This window comes from Oryx dammah, unplaced genomic scaffold (assembly GCF_014754425.2).
Source record: "Oryx dammah isolate SB20612 unplaced genomic scaffold, SCBI_Odam_1.1 HiC_scaffold_19, whole genome shotgun sequence".
Classification (NCBI taxonomy): Eukaryota; Metazoa; Chordata; class Mammalia; order Artiodactyla; family Bovidae; genus Oryx; species Oryx dammah.
The window spans coordinates 21,850,486-21,878,284 of NW_024070203.1; the positions used below are offsets into that span (position 1 = coordinate 21,850,486).

General features: G+C 48.2%; 1 protein-coding gene across 1 annotated transcript; it reads left to right on the forward strand.

Annotated features, from left to right (window-relative positions):
- The first annotated feature begins 196 nt into the window (after window positions 1-196).
- Window positions 197-27,673, forward strand: OC90 (otoconin 90). Its single transcript, XM_040262178.1, has 15 exons — window positions 197-305; window positions 4,003-4,026; window positions 6,001-6,066; window positions 7,574-7,630; window positions 9,995-10,169; window positions 12,468-12,580; window positions 14,731-14,859; window positions 15,011-15,052; window positions 16,375-16,425; window positions 18,505-18,552; window positions 19,287-19,340; window positions 22,062-22,178; window positions 22,767-22,938; window positions 24,629-24,735; window positions 27,381-27,673. Exons 1-15 carry the CDS (start codon window positions 197-199, stop codon window positions 27,671-27,673), a joined length of 1,557 nt encoding a protein of 518 aa, XP_040118112.1.
- Window positions 27,674-27,799: the final 126 nt, after the last annotated feature.

Genomic DNA, 27,799 nt, shown 5'->3' on the forward strand with positions numbered 1-27,799 from the left:
TGTTTTAGCTCTCTGGAAATCTGACTTCCAAAGGAATGAGAGATGGATGGTTGACTTACACATGTTCTGCATGTCATGTTCTTAGGACTAAGTTTGAATGATAATACAGAGTGGTCACGCTACCCCAGTGGCACACACAGGGCTGCCAAATACCGCTGTATGCATTGTGCACTGTGCAAAGGTGTTGTGTGCGCCGATGGGGCAAGTAGAGGCTGAAATGCAGCCAGGGCGCAACTCCCAAGCTTGCCCTCTGCAGCTTAGTGTTGATGGAGACCCAACACAAAGAATGACCCAGTCGATGAAAGGTAGCGTTTAAAAGAATGAGGTGCTGGGGTTTATAACTTTGTTTTTAATTGTAGTAAAATATACATAACATACAATTTACCATTTAAACCATTTTTAAGTTCATTTACATTATTACTTCCATCATCTCCAGAATTTTCACCTTCGCCAATGGAAACTCTGTCCCATTAAACGCCAACACCCTGTAGCCCCAACCATAACCTACTTTAAAAAAATCTTGGAGCTGAGTCATGGTTATGTCTGTAATAAGGTCATTTCTGTTCATTTGCAGTCTAATAAAATATATGCTTGAAAATCCAATAAATATAGCTGCAGTTCCAATAAACATCACCCTCGCCTGTTCTCTGAGTGTCAGGACTACTCAGGAGACTATCTCCCTGAAATGAGTGTCACAAGAGAAGAAAAACAACATCCACAGTGCTAAGTGGACCCCCTCCTGCATTTCACCAAACAGGGGTTTCTACTCCAACAGGGAATTGGAACCTTCATTGCAATAGCTATTTCTTGAGCCTTTACTGGTGCTGGACGCCATCATTGTAATTACTGATGATTTGGGGCCATTTCTCTCCATCAGGCACTTATAAGTGTCGGGCATGGTCATGGATTAACTCATTCAGTCCCTACAACACCTCCTGAGTTATATTGTTAATATAATGAGCCCTGGATCTGGGAAGTGGAGCATATTTTACCATAAATGGCCAGTCTTGAAGTCTCACCGATCTCATCTGTAAAAAGAAAGTTCAGACTAGATGATTCCACCTCCTCTTCTGAGCTCACATCTTTGGCATCCTCTTGCTGGGTGATGATAACAATTAAAAATCAGACTCAGTAAGTGCCTGGTAGTGTGACATCAACACCATCAGCCTCAGTCATGTGGGTATGACTTTATGGGTCCCAGAAATGCTTTTAGCTGCCACCCACAGAGTTCCCAGGGCATACCACTTTCTAGCAGAAGAGCCAGTGCAATCAGAGGATCTGTCTAACCTTGAAAGTTAACCTGCCATAAGAACTTAACTGGTTAAAAAAGATTATAAGCAGAGAATTGTGTCTGACAGATAAGCAGCAGAATATTAAAGAATGCTTCAGTTGAGTGTGAATCTCAAAAAACTCTCACCCTCTCCTTCTACATTCATTCAGCAAACATTTATCTTACAGCCAGCAGAGGCTGTGCTGGGGGTCCTGGAGCAAGTTCACAGAGTAGATATCCTCTGGCCTACAAATGTCTTCTCCTCTGGGACACCTTCCCCAGTACCAAGGCCTGCCCACAAGTAGGGTGGCCCACCATGGCCCTAGGTACCTATGCCAGGCCACCAGGACACTGGGCAGCCTTTGCCTCTGGGAGAATCAATTGCAGAAAGTGTCCCTTCCTCCAGGCTGATGCAGCTCTGCAGAAGGCAAGCTTGGGAGTTGAGCCCTGGTTGCATTTCAACCCCTCCTTATCCCGTCGGCACACACAACTCCTTGGCACAGTGCACAATACGCACAACCGTATTTAGCAGCCCCGTGTGTGCCACTGGGGTAGCGTGATCACTCTGTATTACCATTCAGACTTTATCCTAAAAAAACATGTTCTACAGACTTTAGGACTCTGTGGGAGAAGGCAAGGGTGGGATGATGTGAGAGAATAGCAATGAAACCTGTATATTACCATATGTGAAACAGATGACCAGTCCAAGTTTGATGCATGAAACAGGGCACTCAAAGCCGGAGCACTGGGACAACCCTGAGGGGTGGGACGGGGAGGGCGGTGGGAGGGCGGTTCAGGATAGGGGACACGTGTTCACCTGTGGCTGATTCATGTCAATGTATGGCAAATACCACCATGATATTTTAAAATTAGCCACCAATTAAAATAAATAAATACAAAACATGTTCTAAAGCAGAATATGTATAAGTCACAATCCTTTGAGAGATAGATTCCCAGGGAGCTAAAATCATCCTAAATCCCTCTGGCCTTTAAATTGTTCCTTCCCTGTTAAATAATAGTTGACCCACTTGGGTCGATAGGCAGTGAGTAACTACTGAAGTACATTTAGTGCTCAGATCACAGGGCAGCTAGAGCTGAAATGTGGCAGCTTCCTGAACCCACCCGTACTTTTTGCCAAGAAGCATTCAAATGACTCAGAAGCCACAGGGAAGAAAGATGGAGCCGCTGCAGGAAAAGCACTGTTTCCTAAAGGGCAGTGCCACTGGGGCTGGATTTATCCTGTGATGTTGGTACAAAGGTTCAGAGCCATCCTGCTGAAAAGTATCCCATGATATCACTTACTTGTGGAATCTTAAAAGATTATATAAATGAACTTATTTACAAAGCCAAAATAGACCCACAGACATAGAGAACAAACTTGTGGTTACCAAAGGAGATTCGTGGGAGGAGATAAATTAGGAATTTGGGATTAACAGATATACACTACTATATATAAAATAGATAAACAAAAACCTACTGTACAGCGCAGGGAGCCATATTCAATATCTTATAATACCCTATAATGGAAAAGAATCTGAATATATATATATATTTATTATAAATCACTGAGTCATTTTGCTGTACACCCAAGACTAAAATGATATTGTAAACTACCTATACTTCAACTTAAAAATGGATTAAAAAGTTAAAAAAAAAAGAATACTGCTGAGAATACTGCTGGACACACACATGGGTTCCTCAAAACTCAGTTTACAAAAGTCAAACTATAGTGCTTGTTAAATTGCTGCCTTTCCCCAAAGTCCATGAACCACTCACAGGTAAGGTGTGTTTGCTTCACTTTGCTTTCCTGCATCCTTGCTACGTGCCTGGCACACAACAAATGACCATCAATTTGGTGAATAAATAAATGAGAGCAGAACTATGTCCTCAAGGAGTGCACGGTGACATTTCCATTTTACAGATGGATAAACTGAGTTTCAAAGAGGGAATGTGATCTCTTTACTGTCATACTGTTACAGACCAGGGTTCTTCGCCTTCCCCAGTCAATAGAAATTGAATAGAGGCTAAACAAGAAATTCAGGCAAGGCTTTGTTGGGGGCTCTGTGGTAGCAGGTGAGAGCAAAAACAAGCAACAGTTTTCCTTGCTTGCTGGCTCCCGGAGGGGTGAGTGAATTTGCTCCTTATACGGGGGGTGAGGATAGATGTATGTCCAAGGGTCGGGCCAAAGGGGTGGCTTAGGTGGTTTGGTCTCCCCTTTGGGTGGTGTGTGTGTGTGTGTGTGTGTGTGTGTGTAGTGGGTATGCCCAGTATCCTGTTTTTGCTCCCGACACACTGTTTTTATACTCCAGGCTCTTCAAAACTGGCAGCTGGGGTTTTTGGTCTTTTTCTGTCTTTTGGGTCCGGCATTTGCTCCAACTGAGCATGCACAGTTATTTTTAGTTTCTTACGGTTTCTTTGTATTAATATTTTGTTGTTTGAGGAGAGGTGTGTTCAGGTGCGAGCATTGCGGCATTGCAGGAAAGAGTCCATGGTCCCAGTCTGTCTCATTACTGTTAGTTAAGCCGCTTGCAAGGCTGGGACAGGATCACTTTCGGGCCTTGCTCCTTTTCCTGCACTGCATTTTAGGACAAACAGGCCCTGTGGGGTCTCGTGTCCTGGTTCCTGAAAGCATACTCACTATGCTCCACTGACTTCTCTCCCAGGACGCTGTGCCAGTTGATGCCAAGGTCCCTCCCTTTGCTCTGCTGCCATGATTGTGCTTCTCCTCCTAGGAATGCTGATGGCCCCACACGGCGGTAAGTAATAGTATTTGACTGTATTTCTGGCTTTGTGTATATTTACTATGAACACTGGGGTTTCCCAGGTGGCGCTAGTGGTAAAGAATCCACCTGTCGGTGCTCAGGGCTGGTGCCCTGGGATGACCCTGGGGGATGGGATGGGGAGGAAGGTGAGAGGGAGGTTCTGGATGGGGGACACATGTGTGCCCATGGCTGATTCATGTCGATGTTTGGCAAAAACCACTACAATATTGTAAAGTAATTAGCCTCCAATTATAAAAAAAAATAAAAAGAATCCACCTGTCATGCAAGAGACGCAAAGAGACTTGTGTTCCATCCTTGAGTCAGAAATATCCCCTGGAGAAAGAAATGGCAACTCATTCCGGTATTCTGGTCTGGAAAATCCCATGGGCAGAGGAGCCAGTTGGGCTACGGTCCATGGGGTTGCAAAGAATGGGACACGACTGAACGTGCACACACACACACATGAACCCTGGGCCGTCTTGCCAAATTCCATTTGATTTACTTATTAGTATTTTTATCCTCTTGCCAGGTAAGTGATGGAAAGCAAACATTAGTGATAAGCTTGAGGGTTAATCCACATTTTGAGCATGGATGTCGGGGATGGGGGTTGAGGTGGTCACCAAGGAGAGCAAAGGGCAAGGGGACCAGTGAGCGAAGGCCTCTCCACCCAACAGTGCATCCCCTCCCCTGCGGTTCACAGCTGCTGTCCTTTGCTTTGCTGATTCCCTTGGAGTGTGATGGCCTCTTTGACCTGCAGTCGCTGCCTTGCCCCTTCAAACTAGATTGACTGATTTGATCTCCTAGCAGCCCAAGGGACTCGCAAGAGTATGTTCAAACCCTAAAGCCATCTAAGTAAGCTCCTTGCTATGAAGAACCTAGACAGTGTATTAAAAAGCAGAGATATCACTTTGCCAACAATGGTCCATATAGTCAAAACTATGGTTTTTCCAGTAGTCAAGTACGGATGTGAGAGTTGGACCATAAAGAAGGTTGAGCACTGAATAATTGGTGCTTTTGAATTGTGGTGCTAGAGAAGACTCTTGAGAGTCCCTTGGACAGCAAGGAGATCAAATCTGTCAATTCTAAAGGAAATCAACCCTGAATATTCATTGGAAGGACTGATGCTGATGCTGAAGCTGAAGCTCCAGTACTTTGGCCACCAGATGTGAAGAACTGACTCATTGGAAAAGACCCTGATGCTGGGAAAGATTGAAGGCGGGGGAGAAGGGGACGACAGAGGAGAAGATGGCTGGATAGCATCATCAACTCAATAGACATAAATCTGAGCAAACTTGGGAGATAGTGAAGGACAGAGGAGCCTGGTGTGCTGCAGTCCATGAGGTCACAAGGAATCGGACACAACTTAGTGACTGAACAGCAACAGAGGTCTTCCACCCTATTATCACCTTCTCCCCAAGCAACATTTATCAAAGTGCAGTTTCTAGGCCTGCAACTTTCAAACCAGCTGGGGAGCTTATTAAAAATATCTACTTCTGATATTTACTCTGGAGTAAGACTGTGGGATCAGACCTGAGTGAGGGCGCAAGGACCATAATTTTTACTGAGCTTGTATCCCAGGTGAGATTGATGCTGGTAGTCTGGGGAAAATGCCTGTCCTCAATTATAAACTACTTTGGGGTCTTTTCTGTATTTGTTTTTATTTCCACCAATCCTTCATCTCAAGAAACTCCAACAAACACGCCATGTAAGTTAAAATTGTATGCTTCGTATGCGACAACAGCTTCAAGATAAGTCTCAAAATCTCCATCCCAAACCAGAAGACTACTCCCTTAAGACCAACCAGTATAAAACACTGGGCCACCCTGGTCACTCCAGGCGCTAGAAAAACAGGTGTAAAATTCAACTTCCCTGCATCATTATTGGTCTCCTGGCTGCCGCCTCCCAGCCCTCCCCAGCATGTGGGGGTGCCTGTGTTTGTACTAACCATGTTCTTCTTCTCGTTTATAGGGGGCCACCCTCTTGACACCCCACACCTTCCACATGAGCTGCCTTTGGGACTCTCAGAAAATATTAGTAAGGATCCTTCGCTCTTTTCTTAGGAGACCTAGCTGGGTAGCAAGCTGTCTAGGATATTGGCAGAGAGACTGAGCCCTTCTGAATATACCCTAGAGTCGCTTAGTGCTATGGCATTTGATGGTACAGCGATTTGAGTAAGACTCCAAAGCGTCTCCCTCACAGTTAATTCTGGTGTCTGACCCACCATCGGGCTCTCCTTTGAGACAAAGCACTAAAAACTCTTATCGAAAGACACAGGTCAGCTGGAAGGGGCCACCAGGTGAAGGAAGGAAATGGGCAAATCAATCAGGGCTACACAGTAATTGTACTGAAAGGACAAAAAGGAAAAGGTGACACATTTCAGGGCTTGGGATATCAGAAAAGGGGGTCTGTAGCTGTTCCTTGGAGAAGGGAAGGTTCTCCTGGTGCTGGATTGTAAAGAGCTCTCAGGTGGGTTCTTATCAGCCATCGTTGAAGAAGAGAGTACACAGTGAACTGGCTGGTGAGGTTTACCCTGAACTAAGGGTTCGTTTCTGACCTTTCAGAGAGATAAGTGGAATCAACCAAATTATTTGTGCATGAACCCATGCAGCTAAGCGACCAGTCCCGTCCAGACACATGTTCGTGGCCTCTCTCCAATGGCACAACCCTCATGGGAAGTGCAATGCCCAGGAGGAGGTCTTCTTCAGGTAGACGTTTAGACTCACAAGCCACACTTGGCTTTTAGAAGGATCAAAGTCAGGAAGCACAGTGTGCTAGCAGGCCATGCCAGCCACTCTTCTTTAACAGGAGAAGCCCTGGCATCGATCTACACGGCAAGCCAGGAGATCCTAAGTAACAGCTCAGATACAAGGGGCTCACCTGGAGCAGCCCCAGACCTGTTTTAACCTCGAAGCTGCATTCTCCATAGAAGTCAGTATACCTAGTAACCAGCCCTAAGTATAATTTCTAAAATGCCCAGAAGGGACGATGCCCAATTCAAAAGTCATCACATTGATGGAGACCCAAAATGATGACTTCCTGCCAGGTGTTTGTAGTTCAGCCATAGTATCTACCAGTCCAGACAGACCTCACCATCCAGGGGTTTCTTTCATCACTGAGTATTGTTGTGAAGGGCCGACTTGGAATTGGAAGTCTTTTCCATCATTGGAAAGACCCTGATGCTGGGAAAGATTGGAGTCAGGAGGAGAGGGGACAACAGAGGATGAGGTGGTTGGATGGCATCACTGACTCAACAGACATGAATCTGAGAAAACTCCAGGAGATAGTGAAGGACAGGGAAGCCTGGCATGCTGCAATCCACAGGGTTACAAAGAGTCAGACATTACTGAGCGACTGAACAATAACAACACAGCTCAATTTTAATCTTATCAGGTTTCCATGACAACCTGTGTTACTAGAAAGTTAGCCCAAGGTCAAATTTATCCTTAGAGAAGGAGTTTTACTCACTCTTCCTGAAGAGGGTGGATAGGGAAAGGAAAGGGGAGAACCCAACTCTAATGTATTATCTCTTCCTTCCACTTAGATATGACTTTCTTCAATGGGATGTTTAAAAATGTGGAAGGTGTGGCCGAAATTTTTGGTGAGTTAAATCTGAACTTGCTTTTATCCCCTGGGTGTTAGGGCATGGGTGTGTGTGTGGGAAATCTAAGGAAATGAACAGGACTCAGGGGTCTGCCCTCTGAGCTCCCACGGCCTCCCCTGCAAGCTCTGAACAACATGATCAGATTCTGATGTGAATGGTAGCACCTTTTATCATAGAGTGAGTCACTGAGGGACGAGGTGGTTTCCTTGTGCTTCATTCATTCTCACTGACCACAGCCTGGTCAGGAGGGGAATGCCATCCCTCTTTTCCAGGCAAAGGAGTTGAGGGAATTGCCCAGCCACACAACCAGAAGGGACAAGGTCTTCTCTGAGTCCAGAGCTTGGTCCTCTTACACCGAAGTAGTTTTATATTTCCTTCTCAACCAGTAACTACACATAAAGTTTGAGAAACATTCCATGGATCAGTTCTATATCCATTACATGACTACCAATTGCACGATGCTGTGGGTGCTGTGATGATTCCTAGCCTTGATAACTAAAAGTACCCAAAACAAGATTAGACTATGATGGACACAAGCAAGGTGGCTCTGCATTGCCTATTAGATTAGACTATGCTAGGTTTAAAAGTGCACTTAAAATGTATAAATGACTAAGTGCAGGTCTTGAATGAAAATGCATGTTTCTATAAACACACACACACACATGTAAACCCTAGACGGACTTTTCCCATCAACATAGAACCTTTTATCATGTTTCTGATTAGATTGTGTGGAAACAAAACATAGGTAGGGAAGTTTGAATGAGGTAGGAAGAAATTAGCAGAGTGGTGAACAGTCAAGGTCGATGTGATCCTCACAACTTTAGATCTCCCCAAAAGAAAGCTGAGCACTAAAGAGTTGATGCTTTTGAACTGAGGTGTTGGAGAAGACCCTTGAGAGTCCCTTGGACTGCAAGAGATCCAACCAGTCCATGGTAAAAGAGATCAGTCCTGAATATTCAGTGGAAGGACTGATGCTAGAGCTGAAACTCCAATTCTTTGGCCACCTGATAGGAAGAACTGACTCACTGGAAAAGATTCTGATGCTGGGAAAGATTGGAGACAGGAGGAGAAGGGGATGACAGAGGATGAGATGGTTGGATGGCATCATCGACTCGATGGACATGAGTTTGAGTAGGCTCCGGGAGTTGGTGATGGACAGGGAGGCCTGGCGTGCTGCGGTCCATGGAGTCGCAAAGAGTCGGACATGACTGAGCAACTGAACTGAACTGAAGCTCTTTTTGATCACCCTGTGCATTTAAAATGGTGCTATGGGATCATCTCATTAAGTATTTAATGATCCCCCAGGCAGAGAGAGTGAGCACGAGATGTAGAGTCATAAAGTTGATGACGTTTGCAAGAGCATTTTGTCTGGGACAAGTCATCATTGCTGGTGGATACCTCAGGCATATCTCTGACCTTTGGTTTTTTTACCTGTGAAAGGGAGGTGACAGAATAGGGTCTGTCTTTCAGAATGAACAAGACATTTATGGGATCATTGACCGTGAAAGCTTTTCATAGCATTACTCACTCCATCAATTTTAACTACTGCGCTATTTAAAGCATCTAACTATTTTTGGCACATAACAGGTAACCCCAGATTATTAGTGTCTATACTCCTTTTTTTTCTTGGGCTGATTTATAGTTCTTTATTGTCATGACTGTATCATTCGGGATCCATTCAGGAAACTAATAGGGACTTCAATAATAAAGACATTTAATGATCTCACATAAGCTGTCTGAAGGCACAAGGACTGATGCAGTAACTCAACATAGGCATCTGAGACCCAGCAGGCTCGTTTCATCTTGCCCCACTCCTCCCTTGGACATAATAGTTTTTCAGCTTCAGATATGGGGCCTCATGGTTGCAAAGTGGTTGCTACAGTACCAGCCCAGCATATCCTCACCACATTCAAGGAAGAAGAAAAATTGTAGGTCAGAAAGGCCCTCTTCTATGTCTTTATGCTTTATTAGCAAAAGAGTATTTCTCCAAAGTTTCTAACAGACTACCCCTGAAGTTTTTTTGGCTCATGCATGGTTTTCATGGTCAGCCCTAGACCAACCTTATCATAGAAGCTTGAGATTACCATGATGAGCTGAGAATAATTATTAGACATCCCTAGGGGCTTCGGAAGGAGGCTCATCTTCCTTGAGTACTTTTCAGTTTTGTTGGTAAGGCAGAAGGATGAATGGCTGTTGGGGGGCAACCAACAGGGACCGCAGCTTGTAAACCCACCTCCCTTTAATTGTCTAGAAGTCCTGAGTATGCAGTGGGTGCTTAGTAGGTGAGGAGTTTCTATCCCCCTGAGAAGGGGGCTCCCTCCTCAACTCTGGCTCCTGGTGCACCCTGCTCCCCTCCCCCAGACTGCCTGGGCTCCCACTTCACCTGGCTACAGGCCGTCTTCACCAACTTCCCTGCGCTGCTCCAGTTCGTGAATGGTATGAGGTGTGTGGCTGGGCTCTGTCCCCGGGACTTCGAGGACTACGGCTGTGCCTGCAGGTTTGAGATGGAAGGGCTGCCTGTGGACCAGTCTGACAGGTGAGCAAGACCAAAGGTGAACTTGTGGAGGCCCGGCTGAGCCTTGGGCAGAGCTCATGTGCAGAAGGCTCCCTGGTCCGTGCTTCTGTGTGCAGGTGTATATGGGCATGTGCAATACAATTTGAAATCTTAGAAGCATTCAGCATTAGCAAGGATATGGCAAATAGCTACTGGTAGCAGGAGGGTCAGTTAGGACAATGTGCTGATTTCTGTTAGAGTTTGGGAGCTTCCCTGATGGCTCAGCGGTAAAGAATCTGCCTGCAATGCAGGAGACTCAGGAAGCTTGAGTTGGATCCTTGGGTTGGGAACATGCCCTAGAGCAGGAAATGGCAACTCATTCCAGTATTCTTGCCTGAAAACCCCAAGGACAGAGGAGCCCGGTGGGCTACAGTCCATGGGCTCACAAAGAGTCGGACACGACTGAGCGACTGAGGCTGCACGCATGTTAGAGTTTTAAGCAGAACACCTATAACCCAGTAATTCCCATTTTCTGTTCCTTAGGGACCTGACCTTGGGCAAATTATTTTACTTCCTTGTGTTCCAGTTTATTTGTCTATTAAATGCAGGTAATAAAAACACATACCTCATAGAGTTATTATTTAGGATTACACGACCAAATACAAGCTAATGTGATGGAATTCTGCCTGACTTATTGTTTTCAAAGGTATTAGTGATTGATAACAACAGCAACAAGATTAGTAGTGCTGTGTTAGTAATGATGATAGTAGTAGTAATAGTAACAATGTTAGTAGTAACAGTACTATTAATACTACTGTAGCTACAGTAGTATTAATAGTAATAGCAGCGATAGCAACAGAAGCAGTACTAGTACACCTGTGATGGTGTTGGTGTTAGTAGTAGTAGTAACAACAGTAGTAGAACAGTTGCTGTAGGAGCTGTAGTAATAATAATAGTAGTAGCAATAGCTGCAGTACTAATAAAACTGCTACTAGGGTTTAGGGGTTGGGTTAGTAATGGTAGGAGTAACAGTAGTGGTAGAGGTAGCAGTAGTAGTTAAAGTAGTAGTCATATTATAGCAGAAATTGGAGCCATGGTAACTGCAGCAGTGTGGAAGCAGGAAGTTGAACCCATGTCTCACCTTTACTCGGGGACCATGTCCACACCTCATGGTATTATGCATGCATGCTAAGTCACTTCAGTCGTGTCCGACTCTTTGTGACCCTTTGGACTGTAGCCCGCCAGGCTCCTCTGTCCATGGGATTCTCCAGGCAAGAACACTGGAGTGGGTTGCCACGCCCTCCTGTAAGGGATCTTCCCGACCCAGGATTTGAACTTGCGTCTCTTATGTCTCCTGCACTAGCAGGTGGGTTCTTTTCCACTGGTGCCGCCTGGGAAGCCCCACTGGTGCTATATTTGTGCCCAAATCCAGGGAGATGGAGTGTGTGCCTTCATCTACACAGACTCCCAGAAGGTAGGGAAGGATTCCCATCGGTGTAAGATGTTTCTGGACCACAGGGCAGTCTTCCATCCCTGGGACCACAAGCCAGCTCACTGACATTCAGAAAGGGAGAAACTGATTCCATTCGGGGCATGGTGCCAGGACCATTTCTGGGAACGTGTTTTTCTTTCAGGTCCTCTCTTGCCACTTCTTTTAGTTATTAAAATACTGAGCAGACCTAGAAGTCAAAAAAATAAAGCAGCAATTCATCACTATGTGAATGATCAAAGCGTTGATGGCCGAAACTGGCAGAACGGTGCGTCCCACCCAATTTCAGTGACTTTACACAGTGCAGTTGATGGAGGTGGGAATTTCCAGACTTCTGGGAGACAGATTATTTCCACCTTGAACTTGCTCGCCAGAGCCCAGAAATAATTGCTGTAGTTTTACTGAGTGTTTACCACATGGTAGGGTCTATATTGACATTCTATTGACCTTACCAGATTTCTATGTTAGGTAGTGTCAGAAACGGCAGCTTGCCCAAGGCCATCAGCTGCCTGTGTGTTTTTCCTTCTTTGCGCCGGGCTCCACTGTCCTCCTGCTTGAGCTGCAAGAGCCACTTGACTCAGTTGTTTGGTGTCAGCCTCTCTCTGTGATCAACCTTGACCTTGGCAAGTTACAGAGCTCCGTGTGTCTCAGTTTTCACGTATGTAGATGCTGACAGCAATGACATCACCTGCTGCATGGGTAACTCAATGCAAATCCAAACATGATGTGTGTGTGCACACACTGAGGACCGAGACGGGTGACTGCCAGGAACCGTCCGCAGACACTGAACGATGGTGTGCTGCCTGCCCGTGTTCTAACCCACACTCTCATTCCGACCCTTCCTGCCGCAGCTGCTGCTTCCAGCATCGCAGGTGCTACGAGGAGGCCGCTGAGATGGACTGTCTGCAAGACCCTACCAAGCTTAGCACAGATGTCAACTGCGTCAGCAAGAGTATCTCGTGTGGTGAGCGTCTCCAGGTGTCCCAGGAGACTGGGCTGAGAAACGGCAGTTCAGAGACTCCAGGCCGGGCTCCCAGGGCCCACCCTCCCATCATCGCCATTGCCTGCATCGCTGTGGGCACTTACAGCCCCGCCAGATCTGTGGCAACTGCATCTTGCCTGCAGTAGAGGGCCCACTGCGTGCTTTCTGAACTGAAACAACAGTTGCTCAGCAGATTATTTGATTTACAATTCTATGCTTGTACCAACCCTGGAAGCTTGGGGAGGGCAAACAGTTTGCTACTTAGGCATTGCGTGATTTCGGGGAAGGAGTACCCTGACCTTCTACTTAACAACTCGAATCCTCAAAAGGGGGAGGACAGAAGCTGCTTCAGAGATTTGTTATAAAAATTAAGTAATGCTTACATGTAGAATGGTGTTACATTAAAAATTTTTAAACAGTGTTAAATGTCAAACAATATGGAGACTGGCATCTGTTGAGAAGGCAGTGGTGGTGGAAGTGGAGGCAGACGCCATGATGGATGAATAAGGCTGGGGTGCTTGTTTATAAGAATCAGACCCTTGTATATTCAAGTCTCAGCTCTCCACCTTACCTGCTGTGTGACTCCAGGGATTTTACTTCATGTCTCTGAACAATCCTGGCAGAAGAAGTAGAGTAGGCCAAAGCAGAGAGGGAAGAGGACCACGGCAAGATAGGCTACTGCATCAGAGCCAGCCTTTCTGAGTGCCTGTTACATGTCGTGGATAGTATACACAGCAACTCTGGTTGTCCTAACTCTGTTAGACAGGGGTCGTCATCACCAGTGTTCAGACAAGGACAGAAAGGCTCAGAGAAATTAAATAATAACTCTCCCAAAGTCACATGGCTGCCAAGTGGCAAAGCCAGAGTTTGAACCCAGGTTTGACTGGCCCCTCAGTCCAGGTAATGCCAACTGGCAGGTGTTTGGAGCATCAGGAAGGGTGTAAATCACTAGGTGAGGAGCACAGTGAACCAGGGAACCATGGCTCATTTGCTCATTCATCCAACATACACGCGCTGAGCGCCCCACCAAGTGCAAGGCAATCACCTACATGTCGACAGTGCCCCGACCTGGGGTTTCCTCTCGCTGTCAGACACTGACAATGTCAGAAAGGAACCGTATGGTATGTTAGGAAGTGCTAAGATCTGGGGAGGAAAATTCATCTGAGGAGAGGCACAGAGAGGCCTGGGGAGGGGGTTTAATAAGAAAGTTGGCTGAACTCTCCCTGTGAGCACGGCAGTTGCATGAAGACCGAGAGGAGGGGGAAGCCACCTGTGGCTTCTCAGGAGAAGAGCAGATGGAGGAAGTGGCCCGCGGCGGACCCGGGCTCCAGGGGCCTGGTGTGTCAGGAACGAGGGGAACAGCAGGTCAGAAGTGGGATGACAAGGGAGGAGTGAAAGGAGGTGAGGTTTGAGAAGGAACAGGAGGTAGCGGTTTTTACTTTGAGTGAAGATGTTGATGGAGGATTCTGAACACACACAAAAAGGCGTGGTTTGACCTGAGCCCTAAAGACTGTTCTGGCCCCTCAGTGGTGAGAAGAGGCTGAGCAACAGGGGAGGAGGCGGGGGGGCCTAGTACAGCCTCTGCTGGAAGTCAGGCAGGACGGTGGGGGTGGAGAGACGGTGGGGATGGAGAGAAGGTGGGGGTGCATTGTTGCTGTTGTTTAGTTGCTTGGTTGCACCTGACTCTTTGCCACCCGGGGAATGTAGCCTGCCAGGCTCCTCTGCCCATGGGATTCCCCAGGCAAGAATAGTGGAGTGGGGGTTGCCATTCCCTTCTCCAGGGGATCGTTCCAACCCAGGAATCGAACCTGCATCTCCTGCATTAGCAGGAGTATTCTTTACCACTGAGCCGCCAGGAAGGCCCAGGGCTGCATGATCAGATTCATACAGGTTGAAAGCAGAGCTGGGAGGATGGCTTAGTGGATGGGGTGTGAGTATGGGAGAAAAGTGCCTTTGGCTCCCAGGCTGGACCACATAGCGGAAGGGATGGAGCTGTCGTGGATGAGCTGAAGAAAAATGCAAGAGAAGCAGGGTGGTAGGGGGCAAGTCAGGAGTCGGTTTGAGCATTTGCATCACCCCTTGGGACTCCCAGTGAGCTCTTCCCATCCGCTCTGTCCTTGCTCTGTGTACAGAATCCAGGGACACCTGTGAGCACCTGCTGTGTACCTGCGATAAGGCTGCCATAGAGTGCTTGGCTCGGTCCAGTATCAACTCTTCCCTGAACCTTCTGGACACGTCCTTCTGTCTGGTTCAGCCTCCAGGTAGGAAGACCCAGGCCTGGCGTCATTGCTGGGGATGGTGATCTGGGGTGGGAGCTGGTCAGAGACCATCATCACTGCGTTTCTTCAGATGCCCCAGTCCAGAGCCTTCTAACATCCCCAAACCCACTTCTCCAATATGCTTTCTTTTCAGAGACAACCAGCAAGGAGGAGCTGCTGACAGTCCTGCCCAGAGGTAAGGCCTCTTTGGGAAGCCACTCTTGCTTGGACCACAGTGACTTGGTTACAGATGGGAGTGGATGGATTAGCGTTAGGTTGGGGAGCTGGAGTGACCAATGGCACTGAAGGTGTGTCCACTTCCCCCAGCTAGAGACACCATTGAAGTGTGAAGTGAAGTTGTTCAGTTGGGTCTGACTCTTTGCAACTCCATGGACTGTAGCCTACCAGGCTCCTCCGTCCATGGGATTTTCCAGGCAAGAGTACTGAAGCGGGTTGCCATTTCCTTCTGATAAATTCAGTCCATAGCCAACATCAAATGGCCCTTGCTAGGTAGACAGGTGTGAATTTAATCTGGTTAGGATGAAGACCCCAGGTTCTTCCTCTCTGTCTATAGCTGTGAGCAGGACACGGTTCAGTGCTCAGACAGGGCAAGGCCCTTCCAGCTGGCTGACCTCCTGGTGGCTGAGGCCTCCTGGAGACAGACTGGCTGCCTCCCTCGTCTGCCCTCCAGAGCCTGCGGCCCAAGGAGCCACCTGGGCCCAGGTGGGGACTCCCTGAAGAGGAGGTTGTTTTCTTTATGTCATTTTTCAGGACAGGGTGGGCTCTTCATAACTGTCTACTGAACAAAGCAAGGGATGGTTCTAAGTCTAAAACATGTGTCTTATGAAAAACAGTGAGAGTTAAGTTTATACGCATCATTCCTTGTCTGCCAAATTCCCCACAATCTCTCAGTCCCAACCTCGTAGGTACCAGAGGATGGGAAGTTCAAGGTGCACCTTGGCCGAGCATCCTTCCTTTCCCAGGGCTGCAGTCTCTTTCTCAGAACTAGTCCTGGCGTGTTTGCTAAAAAGGAAGTTGGTGTGACTGTCTGTGCTGTGGATATGGGTGTGTCCGTGCCTATATGTGTGTGGATTTGTGTATGAGCATGTATAGGTGTGCGTGTGTGGACATGTGTGGGGGTTGTGTGTGCATGTGGTGTCTCTATGGACCTTCTGAGTGCAGCACCCTTTTCTCTCTGCCATCCCGTGTGAACAGCAGTCTTCTCGGGTGGGGACCACGGTCCATAGCCACAAGCCTTCAGGGTTTGCAACCCTTTGGTTGCAACAGCCTGTGGCTGATGGTGTCACTTTCCCCACAAGAACCAGCACTGACTGGAGCCCCTCCTGAGTGGGGGCCCTGCTGGGCACCCCTAGGTCCTGGGGTGGGGTGCGAGAGGCAGAACGAGCAGCCCCTTTGGGAACATCTTTGCAGACCCCTCCCACCTCCCTTGCCCAGCCTGTCCTTGGGGATCCTTGGCGCTTTCATCACCCATTGCTCCCGGGGTCTCTCTTTCTCCAGTGGTTCCTGTGGAGCCCACGGACTCCAGCCTGATGGCCATCTCGGGAGAAGGTGAGCACAGGGGACCGGTGGGGACCCCAAATACCCGTGTTTTGATGGTGCCATCTGCTTACTTGCTGAGATTGGCTACCTAAAATTCCCTCAACCTGGGCTTGCAGTGGAACCACCCCAGGAACAATCCAGGGTCCCCTACTTCCTTTTGACCCACAGATCTCCTTTCTACTTGCTCAGCTTTCTCCCACAACCCCTAGTCGCATCTCAGGAGAATTACCAGTTAAAACACAGGACCCACACCCTCGACCATCTGACCTTGAACTTCAGATCAACAATGAATACTGTGTTCATATAAATGTGTCCCAGAATTTGCATGAGCCCTACTTCTACTAAAAAGATATTTATTGTTCATGGGAAATCCAAATGTAACTGGGCTTCCTGGCTTTTTATTTGCTAAATCTGGCAGCTCATCACCGCGGGGAGATCCCATTGCACACCCACTGCCTACAGTTTTGCCTCTTGTTCTCTTTTGCTGCTGCTTCTGCAAGGTTAGAAGCAGAGGCTCATGGGCTCATCCTCTGTGTCCAAGATCATGTCATCCCCAACCGCTCCCAGATAGCCTGTGCCTTGGAGTCCTGGTTCTGAGAATAGAGGAAAGGGCACCAACACCAAACCAAAGCTCCACCATACACCCAGCCCCCAAGAGGCCGCCACGCCCAGCATGACTGGCAGCAGCCAAGTCCCTCTGAAATTGAGGATAATGGAACTTTCTTGGCTGTCCAGTGTTTAAGACTCCAAGGTCCCAATGCATGGGTTCGATCCTCGGTTGAGGAACTAAGGTCTTGCATTACTGCACAGTATGGCCAAAAGCAAACACAAAAAGAATAAATAAAAAAAGTGAGCATAAGCTACGGGTTTCCTGGCCCCACCAGACAATCACAGAATAACCCCCAATTCATACATTTTCCACTTTCTTCAACCAGAATCCTTATTCCCCTTGTGGCATGACCCTGGGATAGACTCAAAGTAAATAAGGTTCCTCAAGGAGTCTGGAGTCTAAGTAGAGGAAGAGAGTGGATGTGCTCACATCTTTGCCCACCAACACACACTCAACACCTTCACACCCGCGACCTCAGCAGTGTCCACAAATGCCTTCTGAGGAGGAAGCCTTAATGTGGGCTCAAAAATCAATCACATGAGTGCCGACCCATTATGGGGTGAAATTATGTTTTGGAGTCAGGCAGATTTGGGATGGCTTCCTGACTCTCCTATTTTTCAGCTATGTGACTTGGGAAGCATGGTTTAACCTCTCTAAGTTTCATTTTGCACAGGAATCAGTTTTTTTTTTTTTTTTCAGGTTAAGAGCCAGATAGTAAATATTTTAGACTTGGGGGCAAGAAGATCTTTTTCACAACTACTCAACTCTACCATTGCCACAGGAAAGCAGCCATAGACAGTCTGTAACTGGATGGATGTGGTTGTGGTGCCAATAAAACTTTATTGACAAAAATGAGCTGAGGGCCAGGTCATAGTTTACCAATCCCTGGAAAAGGATGAGTGTTCCTATTCTTTGGGAAGACAGAAGAATTCAATGGTACAGAGCAGAGGAAGATTCTGGGCCAGCATCTTGTTCCAAAAATTCTAAGGTGGCTACAAAAAAAGCACACACAATGTCAAACCACAAGCAGGATACTGGGAGACTGAAACTATGTAATCTCATTTAATGCCCATACAATTCTATGAAATAATAACCATAATCTCCATATTCAGATGGTATATTGAGATGGAGAGAGAAGCCGTTGAAACCGAGAGTTGGTGGGAGGGTTGAGATTTGAAGCTGCCGCTTCCTCCATCCTTGTTTTTAGACCTGCGTTTCCTCTTAAGCTGCCTTCCCAGACAAAGCCATTCCAACCAGGGAAAATAATGGCTGTTTCTCCCAGAGTGGTGACTTTCTGGTCTCTCTGTCTAAATACAAGATGGGCTCTTATCTGGCCTCTTGTCCACTGAATTGAGAAGTAATGGAGCCATAATACCCAGACAGAGTCCCTGATCAGATTGCCATGGGTCTTCTCTCCTCTGCCCGGCTAAGGTGCTGAGCTGGGTTGGTAATTGAGATTTGATGATTTCTTTTCACAGTGGCATCTGAGACCAGAGCTGACCAACTGATCACGCTCTCCAGGAAAAGTAAGCAGAAGGGACTTCAGAGGAGGGCACCCAGTAGAAAATGCCATTTCGGTATTTGTGCTGAGTTCTGGTGACCGACTTCCCAGGTGGCTCAGTGGTAAAGAATCCCTGCCAGTGCAGGAGACGTGGGTTCGATCTCTGGGTCAGGAAGATCCCCTGGAGTAGTATTCTTGCCTGGAAAATCCCATGGACAGAAGGGAGACTGGTGGGCGACAGTCCATGGGGTCACAAAGAGTCAGACACAACCGAGCGCGTGCACACACACACACACACACACACACACACACTGGTGACCACCATTTGACAGGGTCTGGAGTAAATATTATTGTGCCCATTCTGCAGATTATATAGGAAACCAAGACTCTGGGGTATTAAAAACTCTAAGTCATTCTAGCCTTGACTTCTGGACTGGTTTCTAACCCCAGACTTCAGAATGTAAGGTTTGTCTTCTTTCTGTTATACAGTTGTGATTTCACAGAGAACAAAGTCTTATCTAAAAATAGATGGGCCAAGATGTCATCAAGATAATTAACCTATTTACTTTGTTAGTGATGATTAACAACCATGGTTCTATTTTTTAAAAATATTTACTTATCTATTTGTCCCTTGGGAAGTGACCAGGGGCAGAGCAAGGAGCATGTTGCCTCCTGTGCCCAGGGGATGGGAGCCAGAGGGACATTAAGATGGGACAGACTGGAGTTAGCGTTCACTCCCTGTTTCTCCCTTGGGGACAGAACCAGGTGGAGACCAGGAAGGCGTGGAGGACTCTGGGACCACACCTTCTCCAGGTAGGCATGCTCAGCTTCTCCCACCTTTGCATACGTTGTCATCCTCTGTACATTTATCGTGTGCTCCCCCAAATGAGAGAAATCACTGAAGCCAATTTACTTTTAAATCCCCTCCTCTACAAAAATTACCCCCTTTACCAAAAAAAAAATAGACGAAGTGAAATCAAAAGATCCATTAATAGGAAGATACAGAAACCTACCTGCTAAAGAGATGCATTTAGAAAAAAATACAGAAAACTATACTTGGTTGTCTGTTTAAATTCACAGAATACAAATAGCTACTTTTAATATTTGAAGATGTTTTCTTCCAGTCTCTACTCAACCCAGAGTAAACACATCCGTAACATAAATAAAATGAATCTGAGATCACTTGGCAGCTATGGTTTCACAGTCTGAGTTGTATCACTTCATACAATGAGATGATATTCACCTGACATGAAGTATTTTTCTGTAACATGGCTTTTACAGGCTGTGCAACAGTTCCTTATGTGGAATCCTATAATTTATTTAACCAATTATTTCTAACATGTGTTATTATAAATAATAGATATGCACTTTCTTTATGCCTATGCACTTCTGATTCATTTGTCAGGGTAAATACCTAGGAGTTGAATTGCTGTATAAAAGATGTAATCATTTCAGGGCTTTCAATATGTGGCCATATTTCCCTGGAGAAAAACTGAATCAATTTACACTCACAGACGCAATCCAGTGGCCAATAGTGGGTACTATTTAAAAACAATAGAACGAAAAACCTCTAGTTTTTAATAGAAAAAAATGGTAGCTCATTATTTTCCATTGTTCCCTCTGATTAAAATTAAACGTGGTGTTTTTTTTTTTTTAATACCTGAGCTGGGCTGGCCTCTCTCACCCTGGGACTGCTTGTCCAGGCGTGGACTTCAGGATAAACTGAGCTCCACTCCGATTTGTGCAGAAGCGATGGGACATTTTAAAGGCTGATGAGGGAGGAGGAAGAGGAAACTACTAGAAGCTCCTGCAGAGCCAGAAAGGTGGAAAATTCCAAAGAGAGGGTAGGGGCTGTTTTCTGAGACCTGTTTGGCAAGGTGGGTGTGGATGGAAAGCAACGAATTCTCTTGACTGCCTTGAGCTTTCTTGGACAGGACCTTAAGGCAGAACAGAGTTGGGTCATGCAGGGACAAGGCTTTCCTTGAGTGTTAGAAACCAGGCTAGGGTTTGTTTGGGCTTCCCTGGTGGCTTAGATGGTAAATAATCTGCCTGCAATGCAGGAGAGTGGGGTTCGATCCTGGGTTGGGAAGATTCCCCAGAGAAGGGAATGGCTACCCACTCCAGTATTCTTGTCTGGAGAGTCCCCATGGACAGAGGAGCCTGGTGGGCTACAGTCCATGTGGTCACAAAGAGTCAGACATGACTGAGTGACTAATACTAGAATTTGGTTAAGTCTCTTAGTGTGGGGAGTGCAGAGAGCTTGCAGTGCTCACGGGCTAAGGTCGAGGGAGGGCTCAGAGGGGCCTGACTGAAGTTTGGTCAAGGAGAGTCTTTGTCTGTTTCCAGCTCTCTGGAGTGTGGCAGAAAGTCACCATTTAATGGGTTTCCACTTGTGGGGCTGGAGAATTGAACAGGATGCTAACCTTAGGAGGCTGAGGTTATGATAAGGTTCCTGAAGGGCTGCTTCTAACCCATCAGGACCAGAGCGTTGAGCAAGCAGAGACAGGAGCCCAGATGTGTGAAGAAAACCAATATGGTGCGTCTGGGGAAGGCCTGCAGGTTAGAGGTCCAGGCCTTACCCTGAGCTCTGGGGACGGAGCCTGGGTCAGCGGACGAGTGGGGTAGAGCACCCTCATGCTCCTTTGGTCTGGACCAGACTGGGCTGGAGATCTGGCCTGGGGCTGGAGACCTTCCTGCCTGCAGCCAAGGGGGCAGGTGGGACTGACACATGAGAGTGAAGGGAGGTCCAGGAGGCAGGACCACATCGCTGGCAGCCTTGCTCGCGGCGGAAGGGACTTCGTGCTTAATTCTGAGCACGAAGAGAGGCTAACGCGGTTTTGAAGAGTTCGAAGAAGAGTTTCGCTTGCCTGCGTGGTTTTGTACTGAGAACCAGTTTAATGTCTCCATCATCCTTTTTCTCTTCACTTGTGAGCATCTTGGTGGGCCTTTACTTGGCAGGCGCATGATAGTAAACGTAACACCCACATAGGCTTGAGAGGTTGTGACGTTTCTTGCCCCCAAGATGTCATCCACATGTCCTAGCTTGGGTCCCAACAGTTTTAATGTCAACATGGAAAATTTGGATATTCTCCTGTAGCAGCCAAGGATCCCTGAGGCTCTGCTCTGGCTGTCTGCAGACCCAGTCTGAGGACACTCTCTCTCCTGATGCTTTATCTGAATTTGGCCTTGAGCATGTATCCATCTGCAAATCTCTTCTTGAACCACTTTTTTTTAAATTTAATTTTTTATTCTTTTTAACACCAAAAAACATTTTGAATTGGGGTGTGGCCAATTAACAATGTTGTAAGTTTCAGGTGAACAGGGATGGGACATACATATACATGTATTCATTCTCCTCCCAACCCTTCTCCCATCCAGGCTGTCACATAACATTGAGCAGAGTTCCAGGTGCTATATAATAGGTTTTTGTTGGTTATTCATTTTAAATATGTGCACATGACCTTCCCAAAGTCCTTAACTTCCCTCGAAGTTAATCACTTGTTGAATATGGACCATAAAGACGTGAGTTTTCAGGGTCTGCAGAAATTGTTGCCACAGCGAAAGGTGTAACCGTCGTCCCCGCTGGCATTAAATCTTTGGGGTTGACTGTACCGTCCATCAAAAGCGGTCCCGAGGAGACATCTAGGAAAGGTGAGCAGAAGCAGAGAGGTGTCTGTCCTCTCCCAGTCTGAAGATCTTATGAGTGGGGTGGTTCATCAAGGCCCTTAGGTCATCGTTAAGGCATTGCGGACCATCCCACTCGGTGCCACTAGAGGGCGCCATCTCTCCTGCTGCATGAGCGCCTTTAGTCATCCTCTGCTGGAGGCTGAACCGGGAAAGGAACCGCTGACAGAGGGCTCTTGTCGCTCTTATTGGCTCAGAAAGAAAGAGCTCGGCATCGTCCGCACCGTGGTTTGCTGGAAAGAATGAAACACTTGGGTTTTGATGGTGCTCCTCCTTGGCTATTCTTCCTCAGGCGCCTTAGCAAAGGCCCCGCACCTGCAAAGAGCCACAGCTGGTGGGACACACACAGGAGGACTGGGCTCATTCCTGGGCAAGACACTGGCAAGGCGCTGCTCAGGCCTCCCTCTGGGCTTTGTGGTCCTCCCCCCTCTGAACTTGTGATGATGGGGTTTGCAAGGTGGACTTTTGCTTGGCTTAGCCCAAGTTGCTGGGCGAGGAGGAGGGGAGGGGAGTAGGAGGGCAGAGAGAGACAGAAACGAGAGTCCTGTTTCTCAGCCTGTGACAGATTCAGTGTCCTGCATCCGGGAAGCGGGGACCACACACGGGTGAGGTCACAGCTTGGAGAGATGCTCTTCTGTCTGACATCCCGGTGCCCTGAGGACTTTGAATCCTATGGCTGTTACTGTGGGCAGGAAGGACAAGGCGAGCCGAGGGACGCCCTGGACAGGTACGTTGGTCATCACTTCAGGCTCATAGTGTTGCATTAGCGTGCTCAGCGGGGCTTGTTGCCATGACAACCCCTTTGTCCTGATGAGCAGGAGAGGCTCCAGGACTGACTTGTTTGAGGTCATTCAGCCATAAAGGGACAGAGCCAGACAGAATCAGATCTTTTGATATGGGAGTCTAGAGTTCCAACACGAGTACTACCCAGCTGCTCTAAAAGGGTTGATCTGCAAAGACACCTCAGAAAACCCCCAATATGCCTATTGAAACAATGAGTAACGTGTAGAATTGGGTTTCCTAGGTGGCTCAATGGTAAAGAATCCACCTACCAATGCAGGAGATGTGGGTTTGATTCCTGGGTCAGGAAGATCCCTTGGAGGAGGAGATGGCAACCCACTCCAGTATTCTTGCCTCGAAAATTCCATGGACAGAGGAGCCTGGTGGGCTACAGGGTCCATGGGGTCACAGAATGAGAGAATGAGACATCACTTAGGAACTAAACAGCAACAACAGCAACATGTAGAATTGGGGTCTTCAGTTGCTTTGCTCTCAAGAGAACACGTTGAAATGAGCTTCTTGACAACTTTTAAGTTTAATGGTCAAATTTTGTACCTACTGCTCTTGGAAGAACTTCCACTGACCTCCTGCATTGATTAATGTATTCATTCATTAATATAGGCATTCAGCCTACGTTTGTTGTGCTTTTGCTCTGTGTCTGGCACTGTGCTAGGCGGTAGAGACATATAAAGGACTAAACTTAAACAAAGCAGATCATAACAGATTGCCTCTGGAGCTTGCAGAGTGAGAGATATGGACAATTCAACAAAACGCCACCCACTGTAACATATGCGGTCAGGACACAGGGGAAACAATGGGGGACGCAACCCGGAGATGAGTTAGGGAGAGATTCTGAGAGTAGAACTGGTTGAGTTTAAAGACTGATTGCACCTGAAGACTCACCCAGTTCACAGCCAGTTAGAGCCCTAGTGAAATGGTGTACACTGCCCACACGCTCTGATGGTGAAGTTACCTAGGGAGGTTTGAAAACTATATCACAAGTTTCCTTGGACTGGGAGGGACACTGAAGGAGATTGTGAGGCTTTACGGGGCCAGATGGGTGAGTCTGAAAAGCAAGATCATGATTCATCCCCATCTGTTTCCTGAGATCTTGCTCTTTGTTAGCCACTTCCTTAGATGCAGTTCTTTACACTCAGGATAGTTACTCTGTTCTCTTTTAAGGCTGGGAACATAGGGGATACCCTATGGATGTAGGATTAACTGTTCTGTTGTATAAAAGGTTGGAGGGAGTGTATCACTGTTAGCCCATGTTGTACTTTTGTATCTGCTAAAACTGGTACCCTTTCCTCAAGACTCTGTTAGAAGAGTATTGTAACAAATATGCAAGTCGCCTATCTTTTCAGTCAACAGAGTCATGATAAAAATACAAAACATTTTTTTTACAATTACAAGATGCTTCCAGTGTGATGGACACTGCCTTTGATGTGGCATCCTGGTACAGTCCGCAACCTGAACAACCGTACACGGTGGCCCTTGTGTGTATCAGTCAGCCCTGTGTGCGCTGGAAAGGAGGTGCTGACTACTGTCACTACTATAGGGAGTGTGGGAGAACTAAGCCTGGAGGGAGTTCTGAGGGCAGCGGGGGCTCTGGCAGTAAACGATTTTCCTTGCTGCAGGTGCTGTCTGTCTCATCACTGCTGCCTGGAGCAGGTGAGAAGACGGGGCTGTCTGCTCGAGAGGCTTCCTCAGTCGCCGGTGCTGTGTGTGGACGGTACCCCCAAGTGTAAGTGCTGCGGGCCAGCACAGTGGGTTGTTCTTTCATTCAGCTCAGCATGGGGACCACAGCTCGTCTGACAGATGCTTCCACGATCACTTGTTCACCTCTAATGTGACTTATGTACTCTGAGGCACATATTAGTACCCTTATTCCACTGAGGAGGGAACTCAAGTTCAAGAGACCAAGTCAGCTGACCAAAGTCACTGAGCTGTGAGAGCAGGTGGGGACTAACATCACAACCCACACTTACTCAGTGCTTCCCACGTGCTCTTCTGAGTTCTGGAGTTCATCCTCACTCCAGTCCTGTGAGGTAGCCCCACGAGCCTGCCCATTTTACAGATGAGGCAACTGAGGTCCAGGATCACACAGGTAGGAAGAGGTGATAGAACTGGGGTTGGGACTGTGAAACCATAATTCCTCAGACCCAGAACCGAGTCTTCACTGTGCGAGTGGGTCTCTCTTCCTAAAAACAGAACGCTTTCCCCACGGGGTCTCCTGAAGAACCCCACAGAAAAGGGGAAGTGACTCCGGCTGCAGGGAGGGGTGGGCCTGCATCTCCACTCCTCCCAGTGGTGGAAGCCAGAGGTGCCTTCGTGGCCATTTAGGGTCTGGAGGGTGGCGGTGGAGCCATTCGGAAAGAGCCTGACCGCCGGGAGCCTCATTGTGCCGGGCTTGCTGTAGGACTGACTTCGTCTACATCTGACTGCTACACCAGTGGGTGCCGTTCCCTTAGGCTTCACAGCTTAAAAGGAAACGGTCCCGTAGCATTTCTCGAGAGCCGCGTGTGGGGGGGGGGCGGGCGGGTCACCCTCACTTTTTATCTGGGGAAGCCCCGGGCTGAGTGCCCCTCCCTCCCTGGGCATCTGGCCTTGGAGGGCCACGTGCGCCTCTTACCTCCCGGGAGCTCTGGGCTTTACATGTCACGGATTCAGCCATTCATTCACTCACCTACCTGTGTGCTTCTCCAAAAAGCCGTCACCAGGAATGAGAAACGCTGTGAACAGACAGGGTCCCTGCCTTGAATCACTCACTGGCGGGAAGAGAGATAAGCAAAGGACTCTATAGTCTTACTGGAGCACGGGGATAGGGGCTTTGAACCCGCGAAGTGCGGCAGCCAGGATGGGAGAAGTTGGCAGAAGTAAGAAGGGGCGGTGAGGTGAGGTTTTCCAGAGGTTAACAGGTCCCCTGATGCCCATGCTGGGTGTGTGTTTTTAAAAAAGAAGCGGAGCGGGGAGGGGAAAGACAAGTTGTGGCATTCGGGGAACTCCCGAGTCTGGGAATGACACGAGGTTCCGAGGTTCCGTCTTTCGGGAACATAAAGTGGAGGCGGTGGGACTGTTGATGGGGCAACATGAGGCTGATCAGACACGCAAGGCTGAAAGCCGTATGCTTCCTCCTGTAGGCGGTGAGGGGCAGGGGCGGGGTTAGAGCCGTGAATGACGGGATGAGACCGATCACTGTTCTCGGGGATGCCGTCATGCCTCGGGTCCCACCTACTCAGCTTAAGGTGCCTGCAGCCCTCTGGTCTCAGTGAACCCGGGAACGCTGTGGTGTCACTTGAACTCCTCGGGGGCTTCAGAGAACCAGTTCCAACCCTCTGTGAGCTGTGAGCGCGGTTTCCTGGAGCGGACGCAAGGGCCGGGGTGTAAGAGCCGAACCCCTTGGAGCCGCTCTGGGAGGTCCTCGCGAGGGGCAGGGGCCAAAGCGTGGAGTGGCTCTGGGGAACCGGCCGCCGCCGCCTCTTTCCGCTCTGCTTCCGTTTCTCCTCTTTCTGCTCTCTGCTGTGGAGATGGCACAGGTGTGTCTGGGCTGACCGGAAGGCCTGTGTCGGAGATTTGCAGGGTCGGTGTGATGAAAAAAGTCTGGTTGATCTGGTTGATGAGTACTTCATGGTAGTATCAGGCAAAAAATAAAATTAAACAGACCCAATACAGACCCAACAGACCCAGGCAGTCTTTGGGCATCCCTGGTGGCTCAGACGGTAAAGAATCCACCTGCAATGCAGGAGATCTGGGTTTCAACCCTGGGTTGGGAAGATCCCCTGGAGAAGTGAATGGCAACCCACTCCAGTATTCTTGCCTGGAGAATCCCATGGACAGAGGAGCCTGGTGGGCTACAGTCCCTGGGGTCACAAAGAGTCTGACAAGACCAAGCCACTAACACCAATACGTCTTTGAAAACCACAGACAAGGATACCGTTTGTAGAATGCTTGTCTGTGTCTGAGCAACGTCAAACACATTCATTCTTTTGGATCACGCGGATGCTCTGTGCTCCACCCCTACTGCAGGCAACTGAAACAGTCAAGAAATAAAGTAGGGTCACCAGACTGAGCAAATAAAAATACAAATTGTAAAATATATACATATTTTATATATATATATATATTTCTGCTGCGATAGAATGAAGCACAGGGTGGGATTTGATGGGAGCCCACAGGAAAGACACCCACTTTAAGCTGGGCGAGGAGTGGAGGGGTTGCCAAGTGGTTTCGTGATTGACAAGTATGAGTCAACCAGGAGAAAGTTACGAGTATTCCCAGTAGAGGAAGCAGTGCATACAGGATCAAGACGTTCAAGACGGGGGGAGGCTAGGCCGGAGGAGGCCAGTGTCCCGCGGCGGCTCAGGCTGCTCCTCTGTCCTTGCCCCTCAGGTGTGGGGTGGAACCTGTGTGCGAAGCTGCTCTGCGCCTGTGACCAGTCAGCAGCCGAGTGCATGGCCTCTGCCTTCTACAACCAAAGCCTTCAGTCGGCAGGCAGTCGCGAGTGCCAGGGCGACCGGCGGAATTGTGAGGGGAGTGAGCCTGCAGCTTCCGCCCTGGCCTCCAGCTCCGAGGAGGACAGTGAGGAGTCCTTACCCCTCACGGAGGGCCTGAGAAGAACCAGAAGGTTCCTGGGGAAGCCGCTGGGTCTCGTGGGAACCAGGCCACTGTACGGCCCGAGATAAGATGCCCAGAGGACGTGAGCAGCACACCCTGTGGGTCAGCCCCTCCTGCTCCTGTGGCCTCTCTGGGCCCGTCTCATCCTCTGCATCCTCAGCGGAGGCTCACAGTGCAGGGAGACCCTTGCACAC